Here is a 25,105-nt window from a genome sequence, read left to right on the forward strand (position 1 = left end):
CTGATAGCCTTTGTCACTCAGGCATCCTGCTTGTCTCTCCTCCTGATGACATAATAAGTGAGATGCCAGTGCTTAGAGTGTGGGTGCATCCAAGATGTCTTGTGATTTGGCAGGCAAATGAATGTGTTGGTGAATAGGAGGTCATGTTCAGTGCACATCCTTTATTAGGAAAAGTTTGTTGTTATTGCAATTGCCAAAGTTATTTTTGCCACTGATGCCTGGCCATGTTTGGTGATCTGTGCCAGTTCTAGCATTGAAGTCACCAAGGATGATAAGCTTGTCTGCCTTTGATCTGTCAGCAATAAGAGACTATTACATTTACAACTATCCATATCAAACAAAAATGCTTAATGCAGATCACACTAATGATCATTCTATGGACAGAGGTTTGAAAATTCAAGATATTGAATTTAATGGCCAAACTGAGTGAACAAAATTGTTTTGAAAGTTAGCTCCAACACAGAAGATGATACAGTGGATAAGAGCAAGCCTAGAATTCATTTTAAAACTCTTCTGGGATAAATGCCTGCCAACGGTAGCATGTGTTAAAAACTGCAATAACTAAACAATAGAATTAACATTAAAAACACATTTTCCTTGAGTGGTATGCATTATATGAAGAAAAGCAAATTGCATAAATGTGCTTGTTGATGCTTATAATTATGTAATTTTTTTTATGGTACCATGGAAAAACAGTGTAGGATAAATTGTATATAACGTTAGAAGGTACTTTAGGGTACTAGCATAATTAGTATAAAACTGAGATTGCTGAATGATCCTAAAACATCTGCTTAAAGTTCAAAATCTTGATCTTACTTCTCACTATGGTCCCACAATTTCACTTTATTCTGGCTGGGGAAAGAAGTTACTTTGTCCTAAAATTTTAATCCAGTGTGAACCCAGAAAAGATAATTTAAACATTGACTGGTGAATTATATATAATGATAATTTATTAAATTTTAATTTATGCACAACTTGATGATCTCAAGTTATTTTAGGTACATGTTGCTGGTTTTATAATGGCATCCTCTTAGGGGCTTTCATTTGATATATTAATATCAAATTCAGTTTGGCATTTTCCCCCCATCAGACACTCATAAACTATCAGCCTAGCATAGATTTAGTTAAGATGGGATCAGCCCATAATACATTAGCATGCTGGAATCAGCCTAGCACATAGTCTACTTAAGCTGGGGTCAGCCCAGAATACACTTGAATGCTGGGATCAGTCTAGCACAGATTTTACTTGAGCTGGGATCAGCCTAGCACCAATTTTACTTAAGCTGGGATCATCCCAGTATGCACTGTAATGCTGGGATATGCCTAGCACCAACTGGGAATCAGTCTTTTACATTCAGATTCTAGCCCATGAGTAGCCCCCAAAGAGAGAGCCATATATTGTTTAAATAATTTAATTAAGTGTTGATGTTATTTTAGTTATGAGTTGATGTTATAGAATACTAGTAATAATGAAAAGTGGCATTTTTGAGAGAGAAAGAGATAGAGCGAGTGAGAGAAGAGAATAAATGCATTTACTTATATATCCTATATTTCTTACAATGCCTGTATTAAATCACATTTTTCATACACTTACTATTATGTTGTGCATAAACATTTATATATTGCTCAAATTGTTATTAAAGTTATTATCTCCAAAGTCAAAACAGAATACATCTTTGGATGCCTGTCTCTGTGCAATGAGGATACTGAACTTGTATTTCAATAAAACATGTATGCATATAAAAATGGATAACTGACTTGAATCTTTTCTTTGTACTGACAGGTTCATCATTGATAAGGACAATGATAAAAAAGTGTTTGAGGTTGACCTTGGCCTGAAGAGTCAGTACATTGATGCCATGTTTATTCGAAACATTGAGATACCCATTCCCGTGTGTAATGAGGACTTTTCAATAGGAGGTATATTGTTTTGTATGTGATTTCTTTATTTCACTTGATGGTAAAGTAAAACCTCCAAGTCAGACTACTAATCGACCTGGGGAAAAGTGGTCATAATTTTGAAGTGGTCTCATTTCGGAGGATATGTTTGCTCTTTTACATATGAAAATAGACATATATGGTTGTTGTTGTGTAGTTCTTTTTGTGGTTGCTATGGTAGGTTTTAAGATGTATTTTTGTGTATGTAATTTGTCAGTTTGAAAGTTTCATTACACAGCATTATTGGTTAAATGGTGTTTTAGCAAGGTGGATGTGAATTTCCAACTTATGTGATTTCATTTCACCCTAAAGCAAAAGTGAAGAGTGAAATGGAATCATATAAGTTGGAATATTCCCATCAACACTTCTAAAATTACTATGCAGCAATTTTATTTCATTTTTACAAATCCTTGGCACAAGCAACAAAACATTACCAATGTTTAACATTATTTATGCTTGGGTAATATAGTCCTCTGGACTAAATACAAAAATAGCCATGCGCATGTGAAAGCAGTTAACAACAGCCCAGTTTTGCATACTAGACACAAAAGTGTCTTGATGTATTTCTCAATTGAAATAAAACATATGGTTTGAATATTATTTCAAGTGGAGATATGAAGTAATGAATTGATTTAAGCCAGAAATTGTTCTATTTGACTTACTTCTGAGAAACCATGTTTTACATTGACAAGTAATGGTTGGACTCTCTTGAACTTGGAATGTTTGGATTTCAGGTGGCTCACTTGCCAAATTCAGTCCATTGGGCTGACATTGTATTCAGATGGAAAATATAATTCCTGAGATCTCTCAATTAATTATGCTGAATCTTTGAAAACTTTTTCTGAGTCAGCGACCTTTCGTTAAGGAGCTATTAAACATGGCAATCTCTTTATCAGTCATAAAGCCATATTTTTTGTGTGGAGATAAACATTTTTTAAATTCAGAAAATAAATAATCACAAAATAAATAATCTGCATAGAGGAAGTACTTGCAGAACAATCTGCATCCTGAATATATAATAGAAGATGGTGGAAACATTATATCCACGCAGTTATCTGTCACCCATTTACAGGGATGGGCTTGTTGCAGTGTTTCCCTTTACCCTCATTTGTGCTTCAGAGACCCCCAAATTTTTAATTTGACCCCCAGTTTTGATACCAAAGTTTGTTTTTTTACTCAGTCTGACCCCCAGTTTTGACACCAAGGAGATATTTTACTCTCAGTCTTGCACCCCTAGGGGATACACTAGCTTGTTGGTATTGTGCTATTCTTGTTATACTTCCACAGGTTTGCTTTTAGGCTGTGTGTCGTTGTGGCTGCTTTTTTATTGTTCCTTAATCTTATACACATTGGGAAAGTATATAAATTCTAAATTAGGTTCTTTTTGAAGTTCGTCTCATATTTAATCCAAGAGCTACATCTTTTCTTCTGCTCTTAAGTATAATTGTACTTCTTTAAAGTTAATATTATCTTGCCTTTTAGGGATGAAGAATTGGACCAGTTTGGCAGCAGCCCTTGGTGGGGAGTTGAGCAATGAGGCATTCAATTTGCTTCTCAAACAGGCTGGACTTGATGTAAGAGACCCATAGAAAATAGAATACATTATCCAATGATAATAGAAAAAAAGATGTAACACCATTATTCCATTCATCATTCTTTTTTAGAAGTGTTTTTGCAGATTGATATATACTGATCTTATGTATCAAGAGGTACTATTTATCCATGTTAGATATTTGCTTGGATATCATAGCTGAATTCATAAAAAATATGAAAATGTAGTTATAGTACAGAAGAGCCTTGTTAATCCAGACTCCGTTAACCTTGCTATCCAGACATAATTCAGCAGGAATGGAATTCCTAAACATTAATTTGCTCTGTTAATCAAGAATTCCACGTTCCAGATCTGGAAATCAAAATGGGGGACCAAGGTGTAAAATTACTTTAAAATTTGTATCAATAATCTGGAAATAATCTGTCCAAAAATAAGAAAATTTGAAAAATCATATATGAAAATACAATCGGTCGGATAATACAGATTCACCTGCGCACATTTGGAGGTGTGTCAATGTATCAATCTCTGATTGGTCAAATTCTAGTGGTATGTTAAAGTTATCAATTGATTATGTGATCATGTGTGTGGAAAAACTAAGTAGCCTGACCATATTGTAACCAGTGATTATATAAACAATGTTTGTTTTAGATAGTCGCCGATAGGGGTGTTGATAATTAAATAAACACACGGGGATCAAATCGTCCACACTTTTTGACATAACATATGGTAAATAAATTGTGTCATTAAGCCTCTTTGTTGTTTACCAATTGTATATAACAATCCCAGTTTATTGATGGCTGTACAAATACATTTGATTGATTTAAGCTCTGGACAGCATAGGTTTTCGTTTCCGAACAAAATGGGGATGTCAATTAACAGCTGTAAAAATACAACTTATAAATTGACTGCATTTTATTAGTTTACCATAACGCATATATCCATTTCTATTCATTGTACTTTTTACATATATTATGACAACACCATCAAGCAAGCGTAGACGAGCACAGATACCAGCCAGCAAAAAAAAGATTTGCCAGTCAAAGAAGATCACCCAAAAGCTACCATTCAAGATACATGCCAGTATATTATAGCTTACTCATCCTTAGACACTGGCAAGTCAACAGTTGTGGACATCAAAAAAACAAGGACAAATGGTTGTCTGTACCTGCCGACTCAGCAGACCTAACCCGCGCTCGCCAAACACCAAATATCGACAAGTCGATGATGCCATCTTCATGTGGTTCTCAGACATGTCGACCCATCATGCCACCATCAACGATGAAATGCTCATTGCCAAGGCAAAGATACTCAGAAACCAACTTGGCATCACTGACTTTGCCTATTCTTGTGGTTGGCTACAAAGCTTCAAGAATCGGTGGGGCATCGAACACAAATTGTATCAGGGAGAAGCAGAGAGTGCCAACATGAACAAAGTGCAGGCCATCAGAGAAGAACTACAGCGACTACTGCAAGACTATGACCCATAAGACATATTCAACCTGGACGAAACTGGATTGTTTTTCCGACTGGGGCCAAACTACAGTTTAGCAACCCACAACATTAAAGACAACAAAATGTTTAAACTTATATTTACTTTACATGTATGTACAAGTGCATGTTATAATAATGTGAAATAAACACACATTAATAGATGTATTCATTAATTTTTTTCAACCATTATTGAATATACAGTACATTTACAGCTAGCATATACATGTACATGTATACGGTGTGATGACATCATAAAATAAAAATGTGCATGATTCAGTTATTTGGAAACTTTGTTAATCTGGACACATTCACCGGGAACGAATGTGTCCAGATTAATGAGGCTCCACTGTATTTATATGTCCCAGTGTATCCCCCAGGGGTGTAAAATTGAGGGTACCAAAAAAACTTAGGTGTCAAAACTGGGGGTCAAATAAAAAATGTGGGGGTCAAAAATGTACTGACATATTTTCATACGACTCATACTTTTTCAGCTTGAAATAGGATATTGCAACTTGCACAACATACTCTCTTTCTCTAAACATACAAATACACCAACATGCACAATTAACAAACAAATGCATTGTCCATTCAAAGAATAATTTTATTAGTTCATTTTTCTTTTAAAGTCGTACTTTTAACCGTCTCCTCAACAATATTATAGCCCAACACATTACATATATGCCAATACAAAAAGCCAAATAAATCATTTTAACTAAATAGGAGTTAATTTACTGCCTTTCATCAAATGTGTACTATCATAGGTTTCATTGTACTTCGTCCTAGAACACATTTATCCAAATATCAAGGAGGATACTGATTCATCTTCTTTCTAATAAGTTACACTTGAACTTTAAGATCTTTCTTTTATTGCAGTAAAAGTTAAAAACCAACAAAATCTGCAATGACCCACTGACTTTGTAATCCAAATAACGCATTTGTCTCAGAAGTTTACTGATTTCTATGTTGTGAAATAATGTCTTAGGTTATAATGTGTTCTCCAGATATCTTATGGCGAATGAGGGCCTATTTTTAAAAATTCTAAAATCCTGTCACGAAAGGATTATTCACTTTTGTAGTCCTTGCAATCACGCGATCAGAAGTCACACCGGTCTTCATAATGAACATCCCAGTCAAGGGAATAATTTTCTCTATTTTTCATTAAAGTTAGATCCACAGTTACTCTTTTGTGTTTTACTTCTTTCATTTTCTTCGCTAATGCTTTTTAGTGCATCATGTTTTAATCTGGTGATCACTTTCTAGTGCAACGAGCCTTGATGCTAAATATCTAGAAGAGCCGGCTGAGCTCGATGGAAATTGCCAGAAGCTTGCAAGATTAGGGGAAGCTACTCTGTCATAACATTGCCTATGCTAGTCTGGTTCATTGTTTTATATGTTTCTTGCATTGCACTTTGCTATACGAATAGTGGAGCGCAAGGCAGGGAGCAAACAAAGCGGGGAACCAGTCAATGCCTATACGCGAAGTATATACAATGCCACCCATTGTTCAATGCATTGGCTATTTAATAAATCATGATCATATTATGAAAATCCTTTGCGTCAAAAAAACATACGGTAACAAAATGTGTGCATCAATTTTCTCCAGCATGCATCCCTGATGTACAAATGTGCATAAAGGGAAACACTGATGTCCTAATTTGTTATTTCAACTTCAAGTTCTGAAGTAATCTTTAAATTTTGTTTGTTCCTTCCAGGTTATTCTCCATGACAGTTCCTGTGTTGCACAAACTGCATCAGATGGTAATTAACAGTTCCAGTAGTAGACTTTTTATTCATTTTCTCTGCTGTCCTCAGAAAATGTCATTTTTTCATGACAGTTAATATAATTGGATAGAATATCTGTAGGGAGTTTATTTCTTGATTGTGTTGATGGCTAGTACCCCCTGGCATGTTTTTGGGGTAATATTTATCTCAAATAATTGTTGGATATTTCATCTTACATTTTTTTGAATTAATATTTACATACTTTACAGGATCTTAATTTTCTTGATTAAACTAATGGATGTAACATAGCTACACCAATGGATCTATTAAAAAATGTACCATTTCTATATTTTCAACAAATTTGCTCTTTTTAAAAACATTCCAGTGGTATCTATCTAGTGTGATGTGATTCTTTTCAATGTATTTAATGACTCACTTGTTTGATAAAATAATTTGATTTCTAATAGCAGCCAATGAATTGCAGTTATTTTAAAATTGTTTTAAATGAAAGCTGCATCAAAACAGAGTTTTGAGTAATGTGACTGACTGAATACTGGAATGGTATATATGGCACTTTAAATTGATTTTTTGTGAAATTACTATGCTGATACACACTGTAGCTAACATTTTAAATTATCAGTCTTGTACAAGTTGTGAATATCTTAAAGTCTATCATGAAAACCATTTTCATGAGATTTTCCATGTAACTGTCATTAAGACAGATTTTACATAAGATCTTTGAGTGACTTTTTTCAAAGATAAATTCATAAAATTACATCATGTCATGGGATGGAAAAGCATAACATAAGGGCAATAACTTCTGAACTCTTTTACTTTATTAAGTAAATCTTGGGGAGACAGATGGCATGGTTTGAATAAGAAATGGCATTTTGGAATTTCCATCCTAATGTACACTTTGCAGAGTAGAGTATTTTATGAATGTTGTCCAGTTTATTTACCTCTAGTTTCTCTGGGCATTCTATTAATGTAAGTTAATTACTTTGACACTTTTTAAAGGAAGATTTTCCTAAAATGCCCCTTGCTTTCTGAAGTCCTGTGTAAGTGCCAACTTAAGAGATTATATGCTTAGTATTTTTACATGGGTCAGTTCTAAATTGAATGTGGGCAGTGAATATTGTCCTGGTTCTTCAATGTTCCTCCATTTGGTCACTTTTTCCTGCTCTTGTATTGAAATTACAGATGTATTTAGATCAGTTTCTGATTTTAAAGTCGCCAGGTTTGGAAGAATAAAGTCATACTGTAAAAAAATCATTAGGCAAATAGATTGGTGCAGAGATCAGGAATGGTATTGATGGAATTATTAGTTTTGTTATTGATTAGTGGATTTTCAGATACAGTATGGTCCCTTCAACTTTTCTATTTGGAAAGGTGTAATCAAGGTCACAACAAGTATATTGTATAGATCATAATGGTGTTTAATTGAAGATCGCTGACATGTGTAGAGTGTGCGTTGTCTTTGATTTATACCTTTTTTTATTGCCAGCAGATGGCTACTTGCTATTGTTTAAGCTTTGTTTTCTCCCTTCTGTTGGTGGTTGCCAGATGATGTTTGCTTACTGTTTATCCTGTAAGTTCATAAGAATTGAGAGTCAGTAGTTTCTTGTATGCTAGTTCTTTTGTACTTTCTACTGAGGTGTTTAAATAGATAGTAATTTCTGAGAAATGGTTGTCTGCATAATTTACAGTAGAATCACTTTACCGTGTGTTTCACAGAGTGTTATCTCAAGTTGTGTGCTATGGAAAATTCCTCTCTGCCCCCTGTACATTTAAACACCATTTTTCTTAAGTGAAGGTAGGTGATGTAATTTATTTTCTGTTGTGATCATATGCATTTTGTTTAATTTTACAGAGTGCTTGGGAGTTCTGAACATCACAGATATTTTGCCATCAGCCCTGAGTAAAGTTGCTCGCTGTGAACTGACAGACAACTGTATTGGTCTGCAGTGCTGCTGGGGACTTAACTTCACTATTCCACTATCATCCAAGAAGGTCCACTTTGATATTCCCTTTGGATTCAAGCTGGACCCTTGCAAATTCATGTTTGAGGCCTGGATAGGCAGTTATTATCACAAAGAGAAACTATTGCAGTATGACTGGGGTATGTTTATACACTGTTATATAGATTCTGTATGATAAAATCTCCACATTTGTTAACTATTAAAACTGAGTGGAGCATGATGTTTTAATTTGATCTAGTTTCTTTCTTACATCAGCTTTTATATGCCTGTCATGGAAAGTCATAAATACATAGGTGCCAAGTGTCCTGTTTTTCCTGTATTTGTCCTGCATTTTGAATCTGAATATGGGTGTACTTTTTTCTTGCTAAAACAAAGTTTTTTAATTTAAAAAAAATAATTAAAAATTTCCTTGCAATTTTTTGTTAGAAATGACACTTGGTTCCATTCTGATATAAATGTATTGCATGTATGTAGGAATAGAATTCTAAAATAAGGTTGGTTCATTCAAAATCGAGGCTAACATGCCTGTCTTTATCCGTCATATTTGATTGTGCAAATAGTTGCTGCTATCACTGTATTTTATCTTCATAATATTCAACTTCTAATCATGTTGAAAAGGACAGCAGAATATTCAGAATTTTCTCCATGAAAGACAAGAAAACAGAACTGGAAGGTAAATTATGCCATCTTGTTTAGATTTGTGAAACCGTCTAGTAAAGGAGAAAACTTTTCGTTTTGCAAATTGTGTAATGTGATTTCGCTATTGTGCATGTGCCCATGACTCACAAGATCAACAAAAAGCTAATATATATCAGCTTGCTGCTTCATGATCAACAACTCAGCCTGTACTTATGACATATATAGACCGCTCTGCTGGCCTAGTGGTTAGAGCATCTACCTTGGACGTGAGAGATTGTTGGTTTGAACCCTTGTCGAGTCATACCAAAGACTTATACAAAATGGTACTAACAGCTGCCTCAGTAGGCATTTAGCATTAAGAGGTTAGTGTTAGGACTGGTCAGGCTGGTGTCAGGATTATGTGACTAGGTGGGACATCACTATAAACTGTCATACTTCAGACATTGTAGCGATATGACTGAAGAATTATTATAGCTATGTTACAAATCCAAATAACACACACACACAGTGATGACATATATATATACCAGAGACAACCTTGACATAATTCAATTGAAATTTGGTTTATTACATTTCTTTAGAAATGAACCTATCTTATTCATTTACTTGTGTTGCTGGCAATTTATTTTGGACAGATTTAACAGACAGTAAAATTGTAATGGATTACTTGTGTGCTAGAATGAAAACAGTTCAGTAAGATAATCAAACAGTATTCAGATCATCAATGAAAAATGGTACATTGGAATCGATAATGATTGGAAAAAACCCACCAAGGTGTGGAAAAGGCTCATATAAACAGCCTATGTCTGAGTGTGTGTTGCACTCTTGCACCTTCTAAATGGGCACCTGAATGGAACAGGGTGCCCATTCAGAAGGTGCAAGAGTGCAACACATGCATCTTTAAAATTAAATAAGTAAGGTACTGTCCTACTTTACTTATGGTTGTAGATGTAAATAGTTGCATTTGGATTAAAATTTAAAAAATCAGTATTTGTTCCTGAAAATTAGAATTTTTGCAATAAGCAGCCAGTATTTTTATACTCAGGGGTTGGCAGCTATGTAAATAATTATATCATCATGCTCTCTGTCCTTACTGTTATTCCATCAGTATTTTATGTTGAAATTTAAAAACAGATGTTGTGAAGTATCTACCCTGATATATACAAATTGATCTTCTTATTTTACAGAATTCATGAAGTTGTAAAGCTTGAAAATTGATCACACAGTGAAGTGAAGGCTGATCATGCAAAGTGTTTTATCAAATTTCAAGATTCACAAATTTATGAAGCATGTAAAATATGAAGTCAGATGCTTATAATTGCACACATTTATAAAGAAGCTCAAGAAATAAACAACATAAAATTTACTGTAAAAATTCTTTAAACATATTTGTTAAATCACACAAGGGAATATGAGTACAAAATTTATTCCTTTCTGGCTTAATGAACAAATAACTTTTAGTTTTCTGCATCATATGATGTGTTTGTAACAAATCCAATGCTTTTGTGATAATTTCATCATGTTTCAGCTATTTTGAACATAAGCTTCAAGATTAACAGATCATGGCTTACACCTATGTCTAAAAAAAATTATATATATATATATATATATTCTTTTATGTTGCTCTTTTAGTCCTTTCACAAAGAATCGCATGTACAGGTACTATGGATTTAATTTCAGTTAATAAAAATTGTATTTTTGGCACGCGTTCAATTTAAGAATGTTTTTGTGACCTTTACAGGTAAACTAGGAGTTCTAAAGATTGGCAAGGGAGTTCCAGCACCAATTGAAATCAGGCAAGTTGAGGGTTTGACTTTGTTGGTATTACATTTAGCAGCTTGATGGATATGAAATTTCCTTTGCAGTGAGAACTTGTTAAAGTGATACATTTAGTTCTAAACAAACATGTCATGATTACAAGGTGTTTAACTAATTTGGCCCCAATCCTGCCTGTAGGCTTGATGAGGCTGTACCCTATTTCCAAGCTCTGCAACATCAAAGGTCATTTAAGATACACCAACGTGGGTGGTACTACAAAAAAGCAGACAGATATAGCTCTAAAATGATATCAAATAATGTGGAAGTTCTAGTTGCACTACAAAATACAGAGGGAAAAACCTCATTTTTGGACCTGTTTTTTTTTTCTTGCCCAAAATTCGCTCATGGTCGGAATGCAATTTTGTGTTCAGATTTTAGACCTTTTGGCCTCAGATCTAAGGCAGACTGGTCTGAACTGCACACAGACAGGTGAACCTTTGCAAAAACTAGGATAAGGTGGGCATTTGGAATAAAGAGCAGTCTCCATACGAAAATGATGGGTCCATTAAGCCAAAAAAACAAACAAAAAAAACTCCAACTTTTACCCTTCTGCTCATGCACAAGCAAAATAACCAATGGAAAATGATGTTTCCAACACAACTAGGCATTCGTCTCATGGAAAATCTGTTGAAACCCGACATATTCGGAAATAGCCCCCCAAATGTCTTTCCTACGCGCATTTCAGGCAAAAATGGCAAAAACCTCTGGGGCCGAATGAGTTAAACAATCAGCTTGTATATTAAAGTAATATCACTTAAATTTCCATCAGTCAGAATAGTTAATATCAAGAATACATGTGCATGATTGGCTTTCTAAGAATACATGTGTATGACTTGTTTTCTATGGAAGAATCACTGGTTAATTGGCATCATCCTTAACATATTTTGTTTTAAGATTAAAGTTAAAACTTTTGAGAAAGAAAGAGTTTTATACCTGATAGTTCACTGCAGATTTTTATTTAAAAAATTCCATTAAATACACAAATAGTTTTTGTTTCCTTCACAAAACCACTGACTGGTAAACACTGATGACATTTATTGTAATTATTTAGTTTCACACTTAACTTAATCTCAACAGTTTTCTGGTCCAAGCTTTCCTTGAATCACTTTTATTTGTCTCCGAAGTTGTTCAAACCACAGTCTTCCTGTGGCTTGGGTTTTAAGACTGCTAACTGCTTTGCAATACTCATTCAAGTTCACCCCAAGGAGGTATTTCCTGAGCTGGACTTAAGATTGTATTCATGAGTCTCATATTTCTTAGCTGGTGATCTTTTAGCATTGGGAGAAAGTACATGTTTTGGAATTTCACTCCATCTAATATCTGCCAAATGTTGGATGATTTTAATAAAAACTACTCAAAAGTCTTAATAGATTAACATGGATTTATTTTTATTATATCATCTCATAAAACACTGCAAATTTGGTCTTAAACTTTCCAGATTATTAAAAAAGTGAATTAATTAACAGTCTGTTGTGTACACATGTTAGTCCAATTATTCAGCCCACATCATTGCACTGGCATAACATTTATGGTCCACGATGTCTGTAATACGGAGATTGCACACCTAAAAATATTATTTAAAAAAAATTATTTAAATAAAAACTTTTTGTGTTAAAAAAGTGTTAGATTTCAACTATAAAACAGTAGGTGAGGTAGATGGCCATTAAAATGGTATTTTGTCCTATCACCAGTAGAATCATATTTGTGCATGTTGGTGTCCATTTGTGCATCTTTTCATTTTAGATTAATCTCAGTGTTCTTTTTATTTTACCTCATTATCAAAGGTTGATAAAATAGGCCTTGTCCAGCTTCTCCTAACTTCATTGTTTGACAGTATGATTACAACTAATACACATAGTGAAGATCTTCTTATTCATGGAAATTTGACGCAATCAATATTAAGTGGATTTTCCATAATATAGAAATAATCTTTAGGTTTGAGATTTTGTTGTTGTCTTTTCATTTTTTCCCATTTCATGAATATATTGTAGCTATACTTTTTTAGAATATGCTATATTTTTTAATATTATAAAATCAATTCTCTTACAGTTACATGGTGGACCAATATGCAGATGGCTTTATTGTTGATGTGGTCATTACCCTTTGTATTCCTGTGGATGGAAAAGCTTTTTGTTATCCCCAAGAAGGACTCCATGTACTGAATATGGCTAGACTACCTGCATGTAATCTGAAGCAAATCACCAGCATCATGAGTAAGATCTTTACATAAATCTGAGCTAAAATAAAATTATTCCAGTTATTATTATTCCAGTTATTACCACTGTGTATATCTATGCTTCATATCCAATGGAAATGAAAATAATTTTTCAGGTTTAAGCAAGACTTTTAAGACAGGACATACCTCATTTGCTAGATATACTATTTTGTAGAGCTAAAATTTTATGCAAAAGGTTTCTTTTTCACTTTTTTTTCTTGCACTTTTTCTTTCTTTATGAATCTATTCCAAATGAAACATTTGCAATGTCAATATTTTAATTAGTTTGCTTATTTTCTGTGCTTAAATCTAAGACTGGAAACAATCAACAAAATTCTGTAAAATATAATACCATGTCAGACCAAATTTTTTAAAATGTTGCAGAAAGTTGTAAAATATTATTCATTATTGTGACAAGTTGGGAGTCACCCACACTTTTATGTCTTTTTGATGCTTTGTAAAATAAGAGAAAAATGTATAAAATCAAAACTTTCATTCTTCCTGCTTCAATGGTGCAATATTTTGAATAATTTAACAATCAGATTGTGAAAATACATCTTATAGGTCTTTTACATCTCTAAATATACAATTGCAGAAATATAAGTAGCCAAATTTAAAACCCACATTTTTGGACAAAATGTTTTAAATATTTACTGTTTGTTTATTTAAGTTTGGTGAAGCGGGTTTATATTGGTTATAGTAAATTTAGTGCACTAATGCACTTATTTTAGTAGCTACCTTGTGTTAGTAATTTGTCTCTTTTGGTTGTAAGTGTGCAAAATATTGAGGTATCCTTCAGTTTGATTGATTATTGGAGAATCTGTTGACTGTCTTTGGGACAAAATATGACCATAACTACAATTAGTTGATGTTGATAGTATCTTTATTTGGAACTAAAGGTGATAACTTTATGTTTTGAAATATTTTATCTCATATTATTGGTTTTCCATTATGTATGGTTAAGCAGGATTAATGCTGGAAATTTTTAATTTAGTGCACTTGTTAAAGTAGCAAACTTAAGTCAGTACCTGATATCACTTTTGATGGTATCCTTCACTTTATAATTGAATTTTTTATAATTCATTTTTGGAACTAAATTAACTAATTACAATTAGTAGATATTAATACTTGTGTCAATTTGGACAAAATGCAATATACATTTACTTTCTAGTTTATGAAACTATGGGGTCCTGAAACAGCTGTTATACAGCCATGTTCTTCAGGCAACCCGTACAAATATTCTTCTTATCGTATTTCTTTTTTTTTCTTTTCAAAAAGAGATGTAACATTCTACTTGTAGGCTAGTGCAATCTTCAGAGGGACATCAGATCATTAATAAGAGATATAATTAAGTTACAGCTGTAACATTTAGTTCGGACATCTATGATGTTTTCAGTAAGATGTTTGTTAACAAACTTACTGATATTTAAGTCTTGTTTGAATTAATGACATGTTTGGGCTGTGCATTTACGTAAAATGTATATATGTATCTTACAAATCCTGATGTTTTGTATGTAAGACTAAACTTTTGTGATGCTTCACACAATTTGAACAGACTTTTCCTTGGCGGAATGGCTTGTTGACCAGAAGATGAGTTTGGATGGACAGCTGAGAGAAGCTGGTCTAAAGCTTTTGCTGATGCAGTTGGGTCTGGACAAATACTTGCGTAAACCTTCCTGTGACAGAAAGCACACTCCTTATACACCCTCAGTCAGTGGATGGAACAACTGTAAGTTATCTTTTAAAAGTCAAAATAAAGATGGGCATCTACAAATTACTAATTTACCAGTACCCAAAATTCTATCCGAGGCAGATTCACTGCAACTATCTTGGATATGTACTTAATACAAATTATTTCTTAGTGTAGTGAAAGCTGCCTATAATAGACACTCAACATGGGCAGGTGTTTTGCATATTCTTTTGCAAGTTTCTTTGTATCAGTTGTGTAATCAATCATGCATATAATTAACAGAGTTTTAGATAAGGTATGTATCTGTGTAATTTATTATGGTTCATATGACATTGAGAAATCCTTGAATTTGTTGAAAAACTTTGAATTTGTTCAGAAAATCTTTGAATTAATTAGAGTTATATCAAAAGTTGGAACTGAACACAAGCATAACTTTTTTAAAAAGAATCTTATAAAAAAACATTATGAAAAAACATAATAAATACATAAAATGGGATAAAAGTTGATGGCTCAAATGACACAACACTGGTAGTCAGCAGTATATGGGCAATGTTCAGTTTCTTTAAGACAAAATACTTCTTGACTGCTTGAAAATAAACTGTCCACAGGTGTATGAACCAGGTTTATGCATATAAAGTAGCTTTTCATAGTATGCAAAGAGTTAAACGTTTTAGCTTTTTGGCCATTGTTGTAGGCCTTTTAACACATTCAGAATTTAAATATGACACACTTGATTAATATCAGATATGCATTTGGGAGAAATTATGGATGGTTCCGTTTATGTTTGCATTGATAGTACTGATAACTTTAAGAATAGTCATTCAGCTGTGACATACTTGAGTGCACATTGAGTTAGACTTTGTCACTAAGCTGTTCTGTATTTTACCAAGGCATGATAGTTACCAAGATGATTTGTCTACAAATACTTACCAATGACAAAATGATGGGTGACAATAATTTGCATTGAAATGAATATTTTCATGTCATGTGTCATAAAGTTGAGTAATTTCTATGGTTTTTAAGTAAGATAAGGCCATATTCATCAACTAATCATATTTTAATATATTGTTATGAGTCTATGCCCTTAAAATAAGTAACAGAAAAGAGTGAAAGCAGCAAACTTTGTAAAATTCAACAAATAATTTACTTCTCTAGAATTCAAAGTGAAAATGAAGAAAGAAAAAAAAAACTTGTGCTGTTGCAAATTAATTCTAAAAATAATCCTAGAATTTCAGGCACAAATGCTAATAATTTAAAGTTCTGAATAAACTTTAATGGAAATCCAAAATAAGTCCAATGCTGAAGGTGTTGATGTACCTATGGTGGCCTGTATTGTGTTGTTCTACCAACAGTCTTTTCTTGTAACACAGTAATATAATTCCAGATTTTATTTCACTCTAAATCTCAGTGAATGTCTCTGTCCAAGAATGTTATTATTCTTTTGATGAGCACTATGTTGTATTTCCAGAGAAAATGAACTTCTGGAAACAACATTAAAACAAAATTGATTCTGCTAGATCTTAAAGCATGAATGAATAATATTTTCAGTAGCAAGGTTCCACTTGACCTCAGGTCACAATTAACTTTTTTATTTTGCTGATGCACACTCCTTATACACCCTCAGTCAGTGGATGGAACAACTGTAAGCTATCTTTTAAAAGTCAAAATAAAGATGGGCATCTACAAATTACTAATGGAAAATAACCTTCTGGAAAGATCTTAATGTTATAAAATAAAATGTTAGCTATTATTAGAAAGTCTGTAACTAAAAATTATCATATATAACCTGTACAGTATCAAGTATGCCAGGTATATTGTAGGAGAATTCCAATAACCTAAACCCAGACCCCAAAAAACATGTTTCTTTCTGCTAACAATGATTCTGATATTAAATCCATACACATAGAGATTTTTTAAGTTCTGTAAAAATTATTTACAGAATAAAATTTAAAAAAAAACAATAATTCAAGTCAAGTAGACAATAACCTTGATTTTGGATAAGGTTACATCCAATATGCAATGTTACATTACAATAGTATATAATGAAATAAAAAATTATTAAAGGAAATGAATCAATAGCAAAAAATGCAAATTAAATATACATAACAATATTATAAAAGCTATATACAACTATATTTAGACTACTGTAATATTTTTTGGGGAAGCACATTATGTCAAGAATATTTACAGAATAATTCATTTGCTAAAAAAGAGCTTGCAGACTGATCATTGATAATGCTGAAAACATTCCAAGTGCAATGAATAAATTAACATGTTAACATTAGGTAAACTAATATTTTTTTAGAAAGGTTAGACTTATGCACAAAGTCTCAAACTATTTGATCCAGTTATATCTGAAGGAACTATTTCATGCAAGAAAATAAATCAATGCTCCCAGTTTAAAATCAATCTCAGCTAATCACCTTTCATTTCTGAAGCCAAATTAAGATTTCTTTAAGGAGTGTTTTCAATATATGATGCCACTAATTTTGTAACTGAATCCCAAAGGAATAGAGAAAGGACAAATATAAATGCATTTAAATATAATCTTATTCAGTGGATGAAAATTGGAACCTGCTTGATTTGACAAATACAGTTCTCAAATGTTCTACTTCATTGTCTCACTATATTTGTACTGTCTATAACTTCTTGTCAATCCTTTTCTTATTGTGTTTGTGACCATGTAATAAATATGTAACGTATATTTGATTTACTTTATATTTTATATAGTTTAATTGTCTGTTTGTAAGTTTAATTTTTTTAATAATTTTTAATTTCATTTCGTGTCATGTAATGTAATTTTGTTTTCTAGGAATTTTATATTTTCCAGAAAATTCAGTTTGACCTGAATCTTTTTATAGATACCTAATAACAAGCACTGTTTCTATTTCTGACCTAATTCCTGGCCTTGATTGGAGGTCAAGTAAACAACTTTTTATTTTTTATTTTATTCTCGGGTAAAATGATTGTTTTTTATCAAGGTCATACTAATAGTAGATAATTTATAATATGTAAACAGCCTATATTCTGAAATTGCATCGTAGTCAGGTTTGATATTGACGTCTATAGCGATAGTTCTCAGTTGGGCTTTTTTGATTACACTGGAGGATGTCTGTTGTGGCATTTTGGAGTTCTATTTAATTTTTATTAAGATTTTTTGGATTCTAAGGGATAATTCTTTTTCCTGGAAATAACTGAGTGGTCATAGTTTTTGGACAAAGATTTTTATTTAAATTTTATTCTGAATTCAAGCACCGGAATATTATTTTCTGTGGTTCACAAAGGATTGTACACATCAGTTCTCTACTGACTACAGTAAATGTCATCACCTTCTATTTTGGATTTTTTTGTCGGGACTTGAACTTGAATTCATTAGAACATTTCATTACTAGGACTTCTAAATTTAATTCGTGGATTAATCTTGGATTATGTTTGGATTTGATTCTTAAAACTGTAAGTTCTTATTTTTTTCATTTTTACAGCATTTTTCCAGGGAAGAAATGTATTTGTTACATTTTTTAAAGCTTGTTTTTTTTCACTCTTTCTTTTGTTGCTATTTATTGAAGCTTAAACACAACATGCATATAATAAAGGGGCATGAGGATGATTGGTTAAATACAACTAAGTTTGCTGCCCTCTTTAAATGAACTTGTCAAAATTGTAACTGTAGTTCATTCTACAAAGCATAAATTTTTTTATCCTGTCATTAACTCAGTAAATTTTCAGGTCAGCATCATTAAATGTAGCTAAATGTATCTAATTTTATTTCACACGTATTTAATGAATTAGGTACGTTAACTACATTTAATAATGCAGACCTGAGATACAAATGGGATAAAATCTGCTATGCTGTGTGGAATAAATTATATTCTGTCAAACCACTGAGCTAAATACTCTTTTTAAATCTTAATATACAGTATGGTGAATTAGCAGCTTATTTTGAATTAAAGATGACTTCATTTGGTAGCTGGTGAGCTAACTAAAGGCTAGATTTAAAGTTCAAATTGTCTTAGTTGATTATTTAAATAATATAGTCATCAATTAATTTAGGCATGAGAAATATGGTCTGTGGGAAGTAGCTCTGAAAAACAAAATTGTTTTCTGATATGATTTTACCATATTTAATAAGAAAGTTCTCTGAAAATATGGGCCAAGGTTGTTGGAGTAGATTTTATCAGCAGCCCTTTTCCAAATAGATACAACTTTTCAGCTCAGTCCATATTTTAATGTCATTAAAAATATCAATAAAATGTTTAATATTGTACAAAGTCCTAAATTTTATCAAGGCATCTATGTGACTTTGAGAAAAGATATGTGCCAAGTATGTGGTGTTTGAGTTGTGATGACAGGGCTTTCTGTCTGAATATTCAGCTTTATTATAAGGCTGGAAACATTGAGATTTGATTGAACATTTTATTCCATCATGGACTCATTGAATTGACAGTATATAAGTGATGGTCAGTTTGTGGTTTCGCTACCAATGAAGTTTGTAATGTGTCCTGGCGTTTAAAGGTTTTTCTTGTGTTTTAAATGTTAAAGACAATAAGATACTGATTATTGACTGTTTTCTTTTATTGGCCTGACTTGGTTTGATTCTTTCCTAGAGTAATATTTGATTACATTGTTCATGCACGCAGCCATAATGTTGGATAATGTAGGGTCTGTCTCCTGTTGCATAAGGACTTTTGCAATAAATTATGGACATCTGTGCATGGTTACAGATAAACAAAGAGTTTTCTTCAGGTAGAAGGCCCACTGCAACCATATCTAGTATCAGTATGGTTGATAACACCAAGGTTGAGCATGTTGCCAGTGCTCAGAATTTCAGAATAGCCATATCTGCAGTCATTTCTGACAGTGGTTCCAGGGCTACGATGACCCTCTATGTTTTGAGTGGCATGATAACTGAGTCACATGACAATAAATAACCAATGCACTGTAAACGAACAGTTGTGGCAGCATTAAGCTCATCTCCAACAAAAGTTATTTAGTAATTGTTTATAAGCCAAATGTTGGCAAAAACATCATATAAAAATGCACAAGCAGGCGTTTCATGAGACCAAACTTGAGCAACAAAGTGACCCTGGTCCTCCTAATAGCAATGATGATGACTTGCTCACTCAAGCACTGAGGGTTAGATTATAAGGTCTCTTTGCAGAAAATAATGCAAGATCTCTGAAAGCACCTTTACAAACCTCAGACATATCTCCAAATTAAGCTCATTATACAAACCAAAATGTTAATTTACTGAAAAATATGTAAATGAAACCAAAAGGGATTTTCAAGTGAGAACAAAAAAACCCTTTAGATGATATCCACAAAAATTGGATAGCGAGCTGGTATATAAACATTTTTAAATACCTGACCACAATATAGATTGTGTTCAACATCAAATTACACTATCAGAAACAATATTTTTCAGCAAGTATACTTTTTGAATCACTCTTTTAAAAAACAACAACAAAAGTATGATAAACTGCTGCATCTTTTTGGAAATTTGAATTACTCAGTATAAACTTTGCAGAGAGGATTTATTATGCAGACAATGTTATTCATAGTTTTCTCCGTTATTTTATAGTATGTCCACTGAGTTTTGTGAATCTGCCATCTCTGCCGGATAACTACATGACGTGCCACATTCCAGATTACTGTACTGGCATTGATTGCTGTGTGGATATCAAACAGTTGGGGCTGTCTTTCAACATCAAGCTAGATGTCAACACTTGTGACTACTATGTTGCTGGCTACATTGAAACATATGGATTTAATTTCAGCTTGTTTGGCTATGAATGGGGTATGTTACATTTGTGTATTCCACAAGTGAATGTTAGTTTGATTTAGTTTGGTAGAAAAGGATTTTCAAAGTTTCATCATTGACTTGAAAAATAGATGTAGTACAAAATAAAAATATTATTGAACATAGCATTCATATTTTTATGACTTTAATCATGAGAGTATTGTTTAATCAGATATCAATCTGACACCATTTTGTTATAAATGTGATAGTTACATCAATGAGTGGGGCCCCGAGTGGCCGAGTGGTTTAAAGTGCTCTCCATTACGGATCACTGCCATCTCACCTCTGTCTGCGTAGGTTTGAGTCTCGGATTCGGCCAATGTGGGTATGTGAGAAAGCTTGTCAGTAGCTTCTCGAGGGTCGGTGGTTCTTTCTGTGGTTTTCCTGGGTTCTTCCTCCACCATTAATACTGGCTGCCATGTATAGCCTATTGCTGAAAAATGACGTTAAACCCTACAACAACAACAACAACAACATCAATGAGTATTTTAAAGTATCAGTTTTTAAAGGACATTGCAGATTATCTCTTTGATAATAATCCATACATTTTTATTTTTGTCATTACACTTGTGAATGTGTGTTTATATATGTGGTTGGATGGATTAGAGTGTTCTGTATGAGAACTAGGTGATTGGTGTCATTATTCAGAGCTTGGGTTTGAGTCTGTTTAGAAGAGATCATAGCTTTCTAACTTGTTTGATTTTTCTGTATGCATACCATCCTGCCTAGAGCCATTAGAATTGAGAAGTACATAAATCTTGATAAGTTCTACATCCTTTTTGTAAGAAGAGGTCTCTGTGAGGTATGTCTTCAGCTTCATTGCCTTTCTTGTAATTATGTGTTTAAAGTTCATTTCATGGGTGCTGCTGATATTCAGTAATAAAACTTGATAATTAAAACATATAACTTGGTTTTCTCTTGGTGTTTATGTGCTTCTTTTGTTTTTGTTAAGAGCTTGATTACCTTGAAACATTGGGGAACTGATTTTATAGTTGTACTGTTATAAGTAAAAACTTATATCCTTCTCAACATGTGTGTTTGTATGTGTTAAATTTATCATGCTTGAGTGGATGATTACAATACTTAATGATTTATTCTGTCATATTGTGTGTCCCTCGAAACAAGAGTCAAACAATCCATGTAAAATCCATGTTTTGCACAATAGCACAAACACTCTTAAACTTAGAGCCATTATATTATACATGGTATTATGGCCATGGACAGATGACCTGATTAGATTTTCAGTCCAACACAGCAATTTCCAATTTTTTCATTTATTTATGGGTTTTAATCTTTTTAGCCTACAACTTTTTTGACAGAACCCCTGTACATTCTAATACAGTTAAGCAAAAAACATGTGAGGCAGAGAAATTAAAAAAATTTGTATGGATAAATTTGCATTTATATATAGATGACTTGATTAGATTTTCAAACTATTACAACAGTTTGTATGCACCCATCATAAGACAGAGCATATCATGTGACATCTGTCCTTCTCTAGTCTCTATTTTGTTTCCACACGGTAAATTCTTCCCCATCTACTATTACCAAACTTTGTCACTTATTTAAATGTACCATTGTTTTTGACGTAGGTTTGTCCATACCAGAATCATATTTAGCAAGTACATCTGCGTTATATTGGTACATTTCTAGTTATCTTCTATATTTACACAATATAAAAAGATGGACTGATGGACAGGTGGACTGTGAACTGAACTCACTAATTCACTCAATACATGTACAGCTAGATGGACAGGTGAACTGTACATAAGATACATTATGGCATAAGAAGTAATAGAGAAGTAGCCTATAAAAATTGTAATTACCGTATATACTTGCATATAAAGCTGAATAATTTAGGAAAAAATAAAGGCCTGGAAGAGGGGGTGGTGTGACTTATCTGCTGGTCAATGTCTAAACTTGACAGTTTTTAGGTCTTTCTGTTGACTACTGTAATGACTGTAAATCTTGGGACATGAAACAATAAAAAAAAATTCTGTGTCCTAAGACATAGACATGTAAAAAAGAGTATCTTTTGGTAACCCAACAATTATTAAAATGTTACACAGTGCTTTGATTGGTTTTGTTATTATTTTGCATTACATATTTTCTGATTTCTCCAACACAAAGTTAAGAAAAGGTAAATACAGTCTTCATAATTCATGGACCAATTGAGTTTACCAGGGTGACCATGCTGAACTATCATGTACAGTAATTACAGAGTGCAAAGCATGCATAGCTTCACTTAAATCCTTACTTATTCCCAAACATATTAGATGCAGATTTTGCTTTATTCGTTGTTTCAACCAAATTGTATTCTTCCAGATAACATTTCAGCTAGTCCTTAATTGCTTTTTCATTTATGTTGAATCACACACTCACATGTTACTCATTTTCAGTGATATAAGCAATCCTACAAATGGAGGTAATATTTTTAAAAAGGTATGCACGTTTAATCGTACAAGGCACATAATCATCATAGTTTATACGTTCATGAACAGTGCTAATAATAAAGGCTAAAATTCTCATATAGTTCAACTAAGATCAAATCAATCAATTTTAGTTTTGTGTCTTGGCTGAACAAACATCATAACTTTCCACACAATGGAAAGACTGATGTTTCGGTGTCACCTATGTTAGTGAATTTCTTTCATTTTGCGACATTAGTACCGACCATTTAATCATTAAAACCCTGAAACTGGCTTGTGATAAGATGGAATTGTGACTGGTATCTATACAAGTACATTGATGTGTAATTGCCTTTTATTCCCTAATATTAGCACGATTACCATAGTTTTGTAAAACTTTTCAAAATCCAAGTAGGGAGACTGAATAAAAATAATAGAGATTGGGACCTAAAATTGGGAGTTTTTTTGTGTCATTTTTAAAGCCTTGTTTTCACAAAATATTGATCGATCTTCCTGGTCCAATATGCATGAAATTCGCAAAAAAAACTTGCATTTTCTCCCTGTGACATGCCCTATTTTCCCCCAGGACAGGCTCTATTTTTATATTCTAGTCAGCTATGGTTAAACTGCACAATAGCTAAAGATTAGTCTTAAATAAACAAGCAAGAGAGCCAGTGTGACTAATTAAAAGTTAATCCTTGTCGATGCAACTATTTTGTGAAAACAATTGGCCCTCCGCCGTAATTCAGAGAAACCACATTCTACACTTTTGTGTGTTATTCAAGCACCAGCAATTGATAGGCAAATAAAAGATTCCCAATTTCGTTGAACTAAAGATACCAAAATAGCCAGCCTGATGGTACCATACATATGACAACTATTTTCCATTCTTTGTGTATCTGACCATATTCCCTTATAGTCAACTCGTAAAGCATTTAGTATTGTTTATTATAAAACATGTATTCTGGGTTTGTTGTTTGAGGACATTTTTGCTGCGTGGTATGTATTTTTATTTCTTCTTTTAATTTTATGATGATAATTATAGTGACCCCAAAAATTGTGAGTTTTTTTCCCTCCCAGCATTAGAGTTGACAGGTATGGTGTAAGGTCGCTTACATCAAAGCTAACTACAACTCAACTTTTATGGCATTAGCAATTAACCGTATTGTTTGTTTGTTGTGTTGTCATACTGGGATTACATTTTAATGAATTAGGTATTTACAATTTCAAAGCAAAGTAAAAGTGTAATTACTGTGCACTGAAATAAGATGTCCAATGCAATAATTCATAAACAAACAATATTAGACTCAGTAGGAAGAGGTAGTACTACACCAACTCTCGAACGCTAAATTCTTGTCATCGTTCAATCAAATTATACTCAAATTTAAATTAGGCAGAAACAATAAGAAAACAGACAAATTACTTTTCAAAGAAGTTTATACCTATTCTTTTTAATAATCATGTACATTGACCTTGAGATATGTATAAATGTAATTTTTAAAAATATAACTTTGCCTAAATAAATGCGTCTAGAACTTACCTTGTGCATCTTGAGATGTTTTGGATTTGTAGGTCGGCTTATTCGTGGGTCATGCACTTTTTAGTGTTTATACCTGTTCAGTTTGGAGGTCAGCTTATATGCAAGCTGGCTTATATGCAAGTATATACTGTAGACAACTATTATGTGATTATTAAACAGTACATATGTATACATCTTTGGCATTCCATGGGTCTCACCTTATGCCGCATGAGGTTAATTACAGTAAGATGGTAAGATAAGGAAGCATGCCATATCTTTGAAGTGGAATCACCAGTATATGACTGAATGACAGCGTTGTCAAGGCCTAATTGCTGAC

The 25,105-nt window shown here is 32.9% G+C and overlaps 1 protein-coding gene across 1 annotated transcript in view; it reads left to right on the forward strand.

The window, feature by feature from the left end:
• Nucleotides 1–25,105, forward strand: part of LOC149805306 (uncharacterized) — a 50,642-nt gene that overhangs the window by 19,543 nt on the left and 5,994 nt on the right. The window contains exons 5-12 of the mRNA XM_089933969.1: nucleotides 1,784–1,920; nucleotides 3,421–3,512; nucleotides 6,694–6,739; nucleotides 8,574–8,822; nucleotides 11,063–11,117; nucleotides 13,189–13,352; nucleotides 14,910–15,083; nucleotides 20,623–20,838. Of these exons, the coding sequence (XP_089790095.1) occupies nucleotides 1,784–1,920; nucleotides 3,421–3,512; nucleotides 6,694–6,739; nucleotides 8,574–8,822; nucleotides 11,063–11,117; nucleotides 13,189–13,352; nucleotides 14,910–15,083; nucleotides 20,623–20,838 (1,133 nt within the window). The remainder of the gene's footprint in view (nucleotides 1–1,783; nucleotides 1,921–3,420; nucleotides 3,513–6,693; nucleotides 6,740–8,573; nucleotides 8,823–11,062; nucleotides 11,118–13,188; nucleotides 13,353–14,909; nucleotides 15,084–20,622; nucleotides 20,839–25,105) is intronic.

This window comes from Sinohyriopsis cumingii, chromosome 2, assembly GCF_028554795.1.
Source record: "Sinohyriopsis cumingii isolate HCF-2022 chromosome 2, ASM2855479v2, whole genome shotgun sequence".
NCBI classification, from domain to species: domain Eukaryota; kingdom Metazoa; phylum Mollusca; class Bivalvia; order Unionida; family Unionidae; genus Sinohyriopsis; species Sinohyriopsis cumingii.